Source organism: Acyrthosiphon pisum, chromosome A1 (assembly GCF_005508785.2).
Source record: "Acyrthosiphon pisum isolate AL4f chromosome A1, pea_aphid_22Mar2018_4r6ur, whole genome shotgun sequence".
In the NCBI taxonomy this organism is placed as follows: Eukaryota; Metazoa; Arthropoda; class Insecta; order Hemiptera; family Aphididae; genus Acyrthosiphon; species Acyrthosiphon pisum.
The window spans coordinates 69,632,361-69,647,012 of NC_042494.1; the positions used below are offsets into that span (position 1 = coordinate 69,632,361).

The 14,652-nt window shown below is 33.8% G+C and overlaps 1 protein-coding gene across 1 annotated transcript in view; it reads left to right on the forward strand.

The window, feature by feature from the left end:
• LOC100574407 (protein O-mannosyl-transferase TMTC2-like) overlaps positions 1–14,652 on the forward strand; it is a 358,487-nt gene that overhangs the window by 268,751 nt on the left and 75,084 nt on the right. Inside the window, exon 7 of the mRNA XM_029487429.1 lies at positions 14,507–14,592. Within this exon, the coding sequence (XP_029343289.1) occupies positions 14,507–14,592 (86 nt within the window). The remainder of the gene's footprint in view (positions 1–14,506; positions 14,593–14,652) is intronic.

Here is a 14,652-nt window from a genome sequence, read left to right on the forward strand (position 1 = left end):
AAAAATCTGCTCAAAGTTTCAACCAATCAAAGACCCTGACCCTCACTTTCAACAGTCTCAACCCAGAACCAAAACCAAATCACACGCAGCAGAAGCCACCAACAACCAAAATAAAATCACAGAACAATTATCAAATACCTTTTCAAAACTCATATCCAATTTAAGCTCATTAATTAATCCATTAATTTCCCTCCTTACCACAGTCTTAAACACACTAATAACTAAAGGCATTATCTTCCCATAATACTATCACACACTGTCTCATAATACCTACATACCTACAATATCTTATCTTTTCTCAGACCTATTCTCATTAATTTTATCTCAAATTTATATTATTATTACAACTATTATTAATATTACTTTCTTTCAACCGTATCATTATTATATTTAATACCTTGTAAGAACATGCAATATGTTGACGCATTGTAAAGTTTAATAAAAAAAAAAAAAAAAAAAAGAAGCCAATTCTTCACTCTTCACATGGCTGAAAAGGATCCTTTGCACGTAGCTGATGATATAGGTATTGTGATTGCAACTTGAATCAATTTATATAAATTTGGATTAACATTTTTATCTATTATTTTCTTTATGACTCTAAAATTTTAATTAGTGGGTAAACAGTTTTTTACAACAATTATTTCTGCCTTTAAACTATTAATGCACACTCCTTAAAGGTCCTGCATAAAATATTAAGGATTAGGTAAGGAACAATAGGGTTACACAATTTTATATTTTCATAATACTGATGTGTCAAAACTTCTGATAAAACCACGCCACGTATGTTAGGTATATATACGCAACGCTAGTGGAAAATGGATTTTAAAGTTGTCCGTCTTAATTTGTCTATAGATTTCAACGGAGTGCACCCGTTAAGTATTTGCAGTATATTTATTACGAAGTAGATGACAAGAAATTAATTTTTCAAGTTCCAACTTTTATCGTCAAGGAAAACAGTGCAACATTTTATATAATTGGTTATTTTTATTTGAAACGATCGATTTTGATAGTTTCATTAATCGTAAAATTATTTGATAAGATGTGTACTGTTCATAAGTAACGATGGTTACATACGGTTCGTATACGAACTACGATAGTGTTATCTAAATCTTCTAAACGCTAGATATATATTTATGTATAGTTTATTGTATTATATATATATATTCGTTATGTATATATATTATACCGTATATATGTTTATTTATTTGTCGAAGAAGTTTCGAACAACTTTCGAACACCCGTCAAAAAAAAAACAATAGATTTTCAAATAGCATATAATATATACTGAAGAAAAAATTCTTTGTCGTTCAACTTTAAATTGACACGTCTGCATAGAATTCCATCAAAACATATTACGCTCTTGTAAATGTATAAAAATATAAATATAGAACCATGCTCTATATGCACTTACGTCATCTGATTTCTTCGTAGATTTTCATTGAATAAAAAATGTACTAGAATTTTATGACGAAATAAATAAATTCGAATTCACCAGAAAGTTCATCCGATACCGAGGTCAACTTACTGCTGCTATAACTTTATTGTTACACGCTTACACACACACACGATTTTGATAAAGAAAAAGAAAAATATCAAAACACCGCATGGGAAAATAATATTTAATAGTATTATAATATTATCTATGCGCATTGATCATAAATATGATAATTAAAAAAAAAATAAAACATAATATTGATTTGACATCACTGTCTCGTTGACAATTTCACACCAATACAAGGTCAAACGGGTTCTACGTGTATGATTTACCCATATTCTAATAGCTGATGTAAAATAATAATTAAGGTCTTATTGGATTGGCACTCTTTCTCTCTCGACCACCATCACACCACCACCGCTGCCGCCAACTATTTAATGTTAATGTTTTCACGACGTCTTGGTATATATAATATAATATTATACAAACTCTTTGCATCGTGACCTGCGCTATAGAACGGGCGTATGTGGTGTACTTATATAATATTACATAAACTTGTGTTTATTTATTGTATGTATAGTTGTTGTTGTTCGATATTCACGCATAAAAAAAATGCTTATCGCAAACCGATAAAAAAAAATGCAAGGGTATGGTGTATGCTATAATATAACGTTTAAATATATATTATGTATCTCGTAGTCGTTCATGGGTCACCGATGTTAGATTATGGCGTGTCGGCGGCGCAGTTGGTACATATACGTGGGATTTTGGTCCGGAGGCTTTTCCACTACAACCACCACCACCTCTCTCATTCATACCCGATCACATTTTCTGTCTCTCCGGAGACGAGGCCTTTGGCGAGGACTGAGCTGTTTCGCGATAGTATACTTATATATATAATATATTACACATAGTAACATTGCTTTTCAGTGTGTGTGCGTGCGCATAGCGTATATACCATCATATGAAATGTATACGTATATTATTATACCGTGGTATATAATATATATATATAAAATGGTATAGAATAGCGATGCAACGCAGCGCGCGCGGACCATATATATTTATTATTATTCGATACGTGTCCGGCGTCGGTGGTATGTTCGGATGCTGCACAAGGGTATTCTGATGTAAATTCCGCCAAGACGCGGTGGTTCGTACCCTCTGCGAAGCGCACTCCACCACTCGTCCTCAAACACCGTCTATCCCTTACTCAAGCCGTACATGATACGACCGTACACAAGGGATGGATACACACACACACACACACACACACACACACACACACATATATATACTGTACGAAGAATGTACAAGGATGACGGGATGGCTCCAATATGTGTATGTGTGTGCGCGTGCAGAGAGGTGATTTACGGGACGTACACCACGTGGGAGTGCGGTGGGGGTGAACAAAACGGAAATGAGCTATCCGTGCGGAAGCTTTCTGTCAATATTTCCGCGAACTGGGAAAATGTATGCGGTTCGAAGGCGGTTGATCGGCGACATGACGGAGACGCAGATGGTGTATGGTCGGGTGTGAATCGTGCCCGGGGGAGGTTGATGCTTGTTTCGGGCAAATCGCCCGACGCGCTCAATCGTACATAATATACACAGTGTACGCGCGTAATTCGTATCGGTGACGACCCGTTTCATGAATACAATAATCCGCAATAATAATGAGTAGGTATACTTTAATATTATTATTCTAATTGTTATCTTTATACTTATATAAGAGGTATTGCGATCTACTATCTGTAAAGAGAAAGTATATACACCGCCGTCACTAGATATTTCGTGTGTTTACGAGATAGTAAGAGCTAAACGCAAAGTCTAAGATCCACAACATAGTCATAGGTGGTGGGGGATTCACATGTTGGATAAGATTCCAGCTTAAAAATGTTAATAAGTCAATGGGCATGTTTGCAGTTTCTGCATATTCATTTTCTTACTATACAGTCTGCAGCAGTGCCTATACTGTCAACATTTTAAATATTTTTTAGTGCAATAAGTTCTTAAATATGTGCTACACAGATGAAAATAAGGTTAATAAAAAATCATATCACAAAGCATTTAGATATCCCACAAAATGTATTACAAATATACTCCATCGAATAAATTTAAATTTATATTAGAATTCACCAGTCTAGGGGGGGGGGGGGTATTTCACCCTTTCCTATGCTCAGGTTAAGATCCACGCCCTGTAAATGCGTATACATTATAGAGGACCGTAAAAATGCAGTTTTAATGTAAAACGGCGGTCGTGATATTACTGTATTAATAAATGTACGAGACCTCCTGCGATCGTATAGGCACTCCGCAAAGTCGGTAGCTGCTGCAGAGTTGTACTTTGGTTATTTAAAAGATGTTGAACACTTAATAATGTATATATTTATATATTATTTTATTTAAAATTAAGGCTTCAACATCATGGGTCATTAGCTTGCAGTTAAAACACAGAGATAAAAACAGGTTAAGAAAAACAAAATTGAAATATTTACAATTGTTTGCTTAAATAAATGGTGTGGGAAAATTTTCCAAGCTCCAGCGTATTTTGAACATATAGTAACGATGTGGTTGATCGAAAAGTTTTCCTTGCATGCGTCGCATACTGGGGCATGTTCTTTGGAAATGAGGAAGGAGTGGGTAAGATGCGTGTGACCTATTCTGACTTTTTATAATATTATTAGGTATGTAAGCAAACCGCGACTATACATTTTACCCGTGGGTAAGCCTAAAAAAAATATCTATAATATAATATATACATAGGTACAATTTTAATAAGATAATAATGATTGAATTGTACATTTTTATTTTTAAACATAAAGTTAGTTGTATCTCACAAAATATATAAAAATCTCAAAATTAACTTCTGAAACTCAGATGAGTCTACAAACTAGAGCTACGTTGCTGGGTCGGCGTGAGTTAAAAAACATGACATAAACTTGACATTTATCAACGATATTATTATGGATAATATCTTTGTCTTATGCGGATCGCTCGTAGACGTGAGTTAATTTTCTTATATTCATTTCTCGCGCTTTTCGAAATTTTAACGAGACCCCGTAAATATATTTTTGTTTACTCGATTGCTCGCAAAACGTTTTTTTTTTTACTTTTATATTTTTTAATTTACATACAATATTTATAGGTATATGTGTTATTTTTAATGCTATATATTATATTATATACGCATGATAATAATTATCGTACAACAGTTCACGCCATATCCGTCGAGATTTCGATGTCGCTAGGATCAGTTCGACCTCGTTAGGCCATTGAAAAAGTTCAGTGTGTTTACCCGTTATAAACTAATATCATACCTATGTACTAGTATATACGTATATATTATACAAACGAAGCACGGTAAGTACTTTGCTCGTTAAACGCAAACACACGCATGCGCACTAACGTACGCGTGGTATACAAGTGCAAAACTTGTGTATACTATATTATTATAATTTTATAATAAACAATAGAATACAAAATAATAGTAGGTATTCGATAAAACGTTTTGCCGAGTGTGAATAAGTACAAAACACAATTATACTTCCGACGAATTCGTTCGCTGCGTATAATTCGATCATAATTATTATTTTATTTACTATATTATGATCGTTATGATAACTATTGAGAAAAACGATTTTTACTCGTTCAAATGGTATAGTTACCTGTATTATATTATAGTACCGATACTGTATTATACAGCCGGTAACGGGAGAGTCGAGAAAAGCGATTATTACGGTTTGAATATTGTCGTCCAGTCTGCACTCGTTCGTACAACAATCAATGATTAACACGACGAGTGATGTGTGCAGAAGTAATTACAATAACATTATATTATTATTATTGCACACAATGACGTGGTATGATATTGTAGTACTGATTCTAGGTCAAAATACTTTTATTTAGAAATTACTATAAATTACAAATTTAGAAAGATAGTTTTATATTCACATTTTATATTATAAAGTGTATACAAATAATGATATACGTAAGTTTAAACGCAGAACAGACGTTTTGAAATGTGATTAAAGTCGACACAGATTACAATTTTCTAATTAGCGAATTGGGAATATACTTGCTACTTCCATAATTGTGTTCCTCGCAGAGATGTTTTAATTTATTTTTTCTAATATTGATCTGCGTGATAGACGGTGGTCCAATGGTACCCAATTCAGTATTTCTAAGTTTTAAAATCGATTTTTCTGTATCTATTTTAAAATAATATGCAACACACAAAACAATATTCAATAGAAAAAACTTTCATATTGTCATAACTCATAAGACATATAATATGTAGGTACCTGATTTTATGTTAAATATATTAATTTATTACAAATATGGATTTCATACAGTTCCGAGCCATAGTTACTATTTCACACATAACACATCGTATACTTCATCGTGAGCTATTTTCGACTAGTTTAATTGTATACCTATTTGATATAATTTTTAGAAAAAAATATCCCCTAAAAGTTCAAAAAAAAGTTTAGATGGGTTCCTAATACAGGTCATCTAAACCGATTTGATTGTCAAAAAGTAACATAGATAAATAGTTAATTTAAAACCTTTAGCCTCTAGGGTTTGTATAATATTTATACATTTTTTTTTATTTTTTAATTAAAACAACGGTCTTGCGATAAGCGATATTTTTTCTTCTAAGTTATCGATGGACAATGTTACGACAGACTTACACACGTCATACTTCTAATGTTAATGTTATACAAATATGTTAGTAATATAATTATTAAAGTTAAAACTAAAAACATTAAAATAGATTTAACTAATATTTTCAAAGATTAGGTTAGGTTAGGTTTCGTTTTAATCGTATTTGTCAAAAATATCTCACGTAAACACGCATAAATTGCCTGTTCGTTTCCTTTTAAATCGTTGGAAATGGAAAAATCGTGTTTAAACGGCATTTCAATACTTTAAATTCAATATTCGCGAAACGGCGCGTGGCCTTTGATCGTCAGTCGGGGGTTGAATAATGGCTTATAATATGTGTAGGTGTGTGTTTGTGTGTTTATTTGTGAGTGTGTAGTGCTTTTGCATGACACATGTCGTGTACGGTTTTGGCGGTATATTGTAATATACGGATACATATATAATATTATACGTGTGTGTATGTGTATAAGCCGTTGTACTTTAATCGGACAGCAATATGATACCTTACGTGGCGAACGCGAAGAGAAAAATGGGAAAAAATATAGAAGTGTTTGTTTGCCACGCGTCACTTTCGCGAAAGTTTTCCCGGTGAAACACACCGAAAATAAGTTGTTGGCGTCAAAAACAACATATTTTGGCCGTATCGGTTACAAAGTTGTTTATCGAAGTTTAATCTACCAAACTGGGTTACAAATATATCCGTACGTTTCGACGACCGTAATAGTAACAATAACGATGATAATAACGACGTTAATAAATAATAATTAGAATAATAATAATAATTATTATTATAGTTTTGTAATACTCGGGTAGGAATTGTTATTATAATATTATAATAAGTATCTGAACAGTCTGCAAAGACCACAGATGTACCGTAATTTTAAAAGCAATGTCGTATACACGAAATCATGAATTGATTTATCATCGGCTGATTGTCATTAATTCTCCATATTATTTCGAAGCGATTGTAAATTTGTAAATTGCATATGTGATTTTGTCACTATGATATTAGTGATATTAAGTCACTATTACCGTGGTTATGCCTATCTCCCTCGAGTAAACGCAATACACATTTTACGACTAGGTACATATATATAGTGTATACTTATACCATATACTTACACACACATACACACACACACACACACACATACTTACGCAAACTTACACACACATAAGTACATACAGGGCGACTCTATTCTACATTTCTACCGCTCGTAGATGGGTTTTGTTCAACTAAACGTAAAAAGTGTTTATACGAAATATTCCAAACAACTTTAATATATATTACTTTATAGCACTAAAGCTTTTTTTTAAATTAAATTAAATCGAATCTCTTTTTACTTTTTTTTCATGATTTTTAATGTATTTTACTTTTTTAAACGATAACTCGTTTATTCATAACTGTAAACCAGAATATTTTTATTACAGTGCGCATATGATAAATCAGAATTAGTGAACTATAATGTAGTTATATTTCTTTAAAGTTCGGACTGCAACATACTCATGCAGTACAATTATTTCACGAGGCTTCCTTGGCTACCACAGCGGTTTCCCGCATCTCGTATTTTAATGTTTTTATTTTTTATATATAACCTCTTTCATATTTGATATTCACTCAACAAAACCATCATAAATATTATAAAATATTCTGTTTTAGAAAATTAAATATATTATTTACTTGAATGAATATAAATAAAGGTTCACGATAATTAATAACCAAACATTATATATTATGATTGAATATTGTTATGCTACATTACATAAATAAATTGTTAATTGTCAATGTTTTCCGTAATAAAAAAATTATTATTATTATTATTAGGTATATACAATATAGGTTCTCGATAATAAATAACCATACGTTTTGTATAATGTAATACTTTACGCTGTATTATTTGTGTATAAAAAGTAAATTTGTAAATGAAAATATTTTTTACCGTGATAAAGAAATTATTATTATTATTTTTTTATTAATGAACCCGCACCAACTTAGGCCAATGGGTGGTTTTGAACCGTGTGGGAGGGTACTGTAGGTTTAAACACGTTTATACAGTTTGTCAGATTTTTACGGTCACCCGTAGGTATCTGTCTTGTGCGGATGGGGGATGGCGGCACTTCTCTCCGGACACCGCGGTGACTTGCCCGAAGAAAAATGCCGTGCGCGGCCGAAGTTTTGAACCGGCGTCGGTGCACATCGCAACTAATAAAATAATATTATCTGATTAATTGAAAATAATTAAACGAAAAAAATGTCTGGTCCAGAAAAAAAACATTTCTTTTGATATTATCATCATCATCATATACACTCATATAACTATATAACTAGATAATATGTACACGGACTATTTAAAAATATATTTTACGTGACGTATTAATTTATTACATGTATGTATAACAGAAATGGCCGTCAAAATACCGCTAATATCATTATCAAAACAAAATATTTGTCTCGATAAACTTTCGCAACCGTTCGTTTTGAAGAACTCCAGCGAGTATTTTTATTACGATGAAAATATGAGAATTGCCGGGCTCAGAAATATCGTAGGAATTCTGCGTATAATATTGTAGGAAAACGTTTATAAACGGTAGGTTATAATAAACAATATAATAAAGGTAGTATACTGTAGGATGTAACAGATATGAGGGTGACCGAAATTACCAGTAAGATCTGTAATTTTTTTACCTTTCTAACTATTACGATTATCAATAATATTATTATACATATATGCACATTAAAATTTTTTTTCTTAAACACTAGACTAGGATAAAAGTCATTGGATAGTTGACGAATTACACATGACATATAAGGTTTGGCGGTTTGGCCACCCCTGGTATATAGTTCTATATTGTGTACATGGGCGTACAGTACAATATGCGCTACAATCATTAAAAAAAAAAAACAAAGCAATAAGCCACGGTCTTGTGGAATACTAAAAATGCGAAACAAAAATGTCATTGTCACTGTTATTATTATAATATTCTTTTCGGTGGCGTGCGCAGTCGATTTTATCGAAATTAAAAACACGATTTCACGTACTTATATATACAGAATGGTTGAATTGAAAATAATATATTATAATAAATTATTGAATATAACGTAAAATTAGTCAAGAAATAATGACTTCTACTCCAATAGCCATACCCAGACAATTACATTTTTAAATAAAAAATTGCTGTCTGGACTCGGGATAAGAATTTTACCAAAAAAAAAAATGCTTCTCAATTTTTTTTTTTAATTGAGACGTCTGAAAACGCCACACATTTATTACTATACAAAGCAATAGAGCTTAATTTTTTTATTTATTCATGATCTTGTGACGGACCACGGGCAGAATCAAATGTCGCCATTATAGAAAGTCCACCTATAATATAATAAATGTATAATAGTGCATAATTTACCCTTACAAAATTGCGTTTTGCATCGAGATTCGCGTGGCCAAGTATAATAGTAATATATTGTAGTGTGTCGTTCATGACGTACATGCATGTATATATTTATTATTTTGTACCAATAGGTAGAGCGATGTGCAGACAGATCGAATTGTCGAGGTCCATTAATACATATTACATTTTGACAATAGGTATTATATTGTGTGACGGGAAAGAATAATATTTTTTTTTCACCATGTATTGTTCGCGTTACATTTTGGTTCATCCGTTAATCATAACATTAAAGTATTTTATATCCCCGTAGAGATTTATGCCCCACGAAACGTATAGCTCGTGTAATAATATATTATTATTATTTGAGCACAATAAAAGCGCAACCGCGCCACAGATTTGGAAACTTTTTGTCACCTGTGCAGTGTGTATGTTTTTTACTCGGTAGTAGAGGATAGCGCTTACAATTTTTTTTCGTCCCATTATAATCGCTCCATCAATATTGCAGGGAGAGCCGCGTTACACACATCCCCGTCAAGTCTTTTAAACGATTATAACATCCGTTTAATATTCTATGTAATTTTAATAATTTTCTTTCATGACGTGAGCGCGTAATACTATGTAGGAACATATTTTCCGTGGTAAGTTATTACACGTTTGCTGTGAAATGACGTCGTTGCAGATGGTGCAATTAACCGATGTTGGTGATCAGACAAACGTTGATAGCGGAATATCTGACAGAAGATTTATACCCTGAAGCGGACTGTCTATAATAAAAGTTGTAAACGCTACAGCATTATATTTTACCAGAGGAGTGCGGTAGTGCTAAGATAAGCTTTTGCATATCATGAGCAAGCGTTTAGATCAATATATATCGATATCCAAGCCATTGGTCGAACGAGTGTGATAACAGAGCTATCACACTTCAGCAGTCATTATATAGATGCACGGCATGCTAGAACTCGTCGGTCCAGTATAATAATATTTACTGCTACGAAATTATAATTTGCTCCGTGGGCTCTGGTAGGTATAGTGACAGCGCTGCCGTTGCAGGTGCACGGGTCGAAAAAAAAATATTGAAACGCGTACGAAAGTATTCCGAAACAGCCACCGCAAAGGTCGCCCGCCAGCCATATAATATACGGAAAAATAAGAACCACCGTATATATAATTAAAATCCGGTCATTTCGTGCGTATATATATATATGTATGTATATATGCATGTATGTATGGTAATAATACGTACGCGTACCGTTAACGACCACTAATTTTATGTTTTCGTTGCACTAAACCCGGAGTGACTGTATTTTATGGTGGCCACCCCGACCGCGGCATTGTAATTAAAATTGTCTTTTGTGCACACACCACGCACCCCCTCCCCGTCATCCCCTCACGCGCTGTCTCTTTCTCGCGCACACCAACGCACCCCTAAAACTCTCGCAACCCCTCACCCGACCGGTGCTCTTTTATGCACTGCAATGAATACGCATTAAAACGGCGGTAGTGGCGGCGACTACTGTCCGCTAACTCGAGCTGCTTGCCGGGGCTAAGTGACCGAACACGAGATTATACTATGTCGTGAATATCATACACAGACACACACAGACACACAAACCCACGTACGTATAACAGCTACACAATATGTGTGTGTGTGTGTGTGTGTGTGTGTATATTTCGCTCATAAATCATTTGAACAAACCCGCACACGTATAACATGCAAATTTTGTAGTCGTAATAGTTCAGTTTTCCCACCCCTATCGCCATGCTTATATAATATAAAGTTGTGTGCACTCTGTACATTATTATCATCATCATCGTCATCGTCATCGTCATATATGTGTTCGTGTATTTGCGTCGTCACACCGCGTATCACATCATCGTTATAAACGGCCATGTAAACGTATATTATACAAACATACAATACATATTATACTTCGTGACGGAGTGTGCGCATAAAATTATTTATTTTTTTCGCGATAAATTTGTCCGACTCCCCACGGAAGATGTCGTACGGAGTAGTCCGATTGTCAGCTCTTCAATAATAGTGTGGCCAGTGGTCACCGTACAGTTGTATTCTTTGAATAATCAATAATATCATGATCAGTAAAGATTATGAAAATCAGGTACAATTCTTCCAATATATATTTTAATAAGTACGTTGTATTATGAACGGCGTGAACGCATTACATTTATCAAGAATAAATTATTAATATGATTGATAGTTGTTAATACTAGAATAAAATCAATTTGACTTGTAACCGGTTCATTATATTAATCATATACAATGTATTATGTTTAATTATTATCATACTATAATATATCAGCTAGTAAAGATTAGGTAAACTAAAATTAGATATCAATAATTTGACACCCTATCGGTATAAACTTATGTAAAATCACTTAACAGTTATCTCTTATTATCAGAAAATGCGTCAAACTATGTAACGCTAATGCCTACATAATATACAGCATGAACTAATATATAATAGTACAATATACCCATCTACTCATATCATACACTTAATAACGCACTAGGATATACCATACATATATCGTGGTTCTCGTGGTTAAGCCGTTAACAATTGTTTTTTTTTTTTTATGGAAGGCGTTTGTCTAAGGGAGGCTATTCGAAAATTTGGTATGACTCCCACAAATTCTCTAAATTGACATATAAGGTATAACATCGCCTCCCACTAAAAATTTCTGGGCGTGCCATTGATATGCGCTTCCTACTGTACTTACACAATGATAAACAGAACAACGAGTAATAAGCTCACCGGGAATAAAAACAAACGAGTAGACAAAAAAAATCAATTAACTGATATTTATGTACGTACTGCGTATAATGTATACAATATTTACTATATATACCATATTATGTCCATATAATATAACAGATAAAACTGGGGTCTGGAAAAACAAAACGAGTCCGGCGCGGAAAGAGTCGCATCGTAAAGTTATCGTCGGGTATAGTTCGCCGTTGTCTAGAAAACGCAATAATACGAAAGTCGAACGGACCGACTACATACATTAAACAGCTGAATCACAATTATTATCGTGTACACGAAATATTCATGTGCTTATATTTGAAATTGTAACAGTTTTGGGTGTAGCGAACAATCGAAACCGGTCACTGAATGTCATATTTTTTTCTTCAAACCATCGAACATCGACTTACAGCGTATGTCTGCATCGTAAAATATATTATATATACGCTCTTCATATTGAATTTGGCGACCGAAGATTACATTTATTATAGTATAATATTATTAATTATTATACGGCGAGATCCGACGTTTTATATTTTATCAATATTCACCGAACGCCCTAGAAATTCCTTTCGATGCAATATTGTAATAACAGCAAGCAATATTGTCTGACTCTATTTTTTTGCCTTCTCGCCATTGATTTTATCCCTTTTAAGATTTATTTCCCGGAAAGTATCGACTGCGTACCTACTTTATTAATTTTTATAGTCGAGCAATATTATAATATCTGTATCTATACGATCTTCGACCGGAAACTTTCAGCAAAAGACGTCATCTTATATTATATTAGTAAATAATTAAATTTTACTTCAATTATTATATACTTCGAAAAGAGCACATCGGTAATCATTATTGTCACTGTCGTTAATTCGTAAAAGTACATAAAGAAGCCGCATGTTCTGCACGACGTATAATATTTACCTCTATACGCAGTCGCGAACGACTTTTTTTATAATATTCATTTTTTACATAACATTTTTTATCTGTTGTAATGATACAATTTTAGGGTGTGATAGAAAATTGAAAACATAATATTCGAAGAGATATCTACAATACTGTAGTCAATGATCATTATTTTTACTTAAATTCAAACAGCATTTATCTCTATTGGAACTCATATATCGTACACGGTTCTTTTCAGCATCACTATTTTTTAATTTAACATCATTCATACGCTAAGTTACCTTGACGTACCTCCCCCCTCCTACACACACACACATACAATAATAAACAGACATTTTATACGTGGCAGTTATCGCACAAAAACCGCCTGGAAAATGTTTTACTATTGAACTCGCGTCCACGACTATGCATAACATAATATTATAATGCGCATAGGTACCTACATTATAATTTATACATAAATCGTACACCGCTTAAACACACGCTCGAGCACTACGCCGGTACTGATATTATATTGCAGTACACGTGTTATCCGTATTGCTTGCATAGGTAATACGACATGCAAATATTACTGTAAATCGCCTTGTAATTTATATTTGTTTATATTATATTATAGTTTCGAACGCGTAAAAGTGCTCGGTGCGGATATTATATTATTAAATTCGGATCGAGCCACACGAATTATATGCGTGCCATTAAATTTCGTTGTTGTACCCCACCCCGCGCCTGTGACCACTTTTTTCCTTCGTCTCCAACGCGTACCACCAAACGCGCGTCTTCTGCTGTAACGACCATTTCTTCCATGCGGGTATTTCAGGGGGGGAGGGGCGACAATAACGATCATTACTATGAAAGGAGGCTATATTATACGTAGCAACACTAGACTTTAAACCGCGTTTATGATACCATATGTGTGTGTGTGTGTTGGTGTAACTAAGCGTGAAATTTCTCTATAAGCGCATTGCTACATGGTTCTCCCGTCGCAGTCGTTTCCTTCCGTTTTTATTTTCGTTAGTCACGCGTGTGTCTGTCCCGGGCGATATGATTAATAGAACACAATATTCGGCTCAAGCTCCTCGCGCTCGCGTATGTGTGTGTGTGTGTGTGTGCCGGCGTGTTTTAGCTTTTCCACAACGGCAATTTGTCAACTTGACAGCCGCTGCTCTAGTTCATTTCGCCGAAAAGCCGAGATGGTTTACTACGGTGTGTATGTGTACACAAGTAATAATATAATAACAATAATAATAAAAACAACAACAACGTCGCTGGAACATACAACTAAATAACGTTGTATAGTGGTGCGCGTATCTAATATAATAACACTTATATTTATGTGTGTGTGTTACAGAGGGAATCTCCTGCGGGAAAAAGGCGACGCCGAAGCAGCCGTGTCGAGTTACAAAAATGCGATCAAGTACCGACCATCGCTGGCAGGTAAATGATTTTTCGTAGATATTATAATATAATAATATAATAATTATAGTGGTACACGTA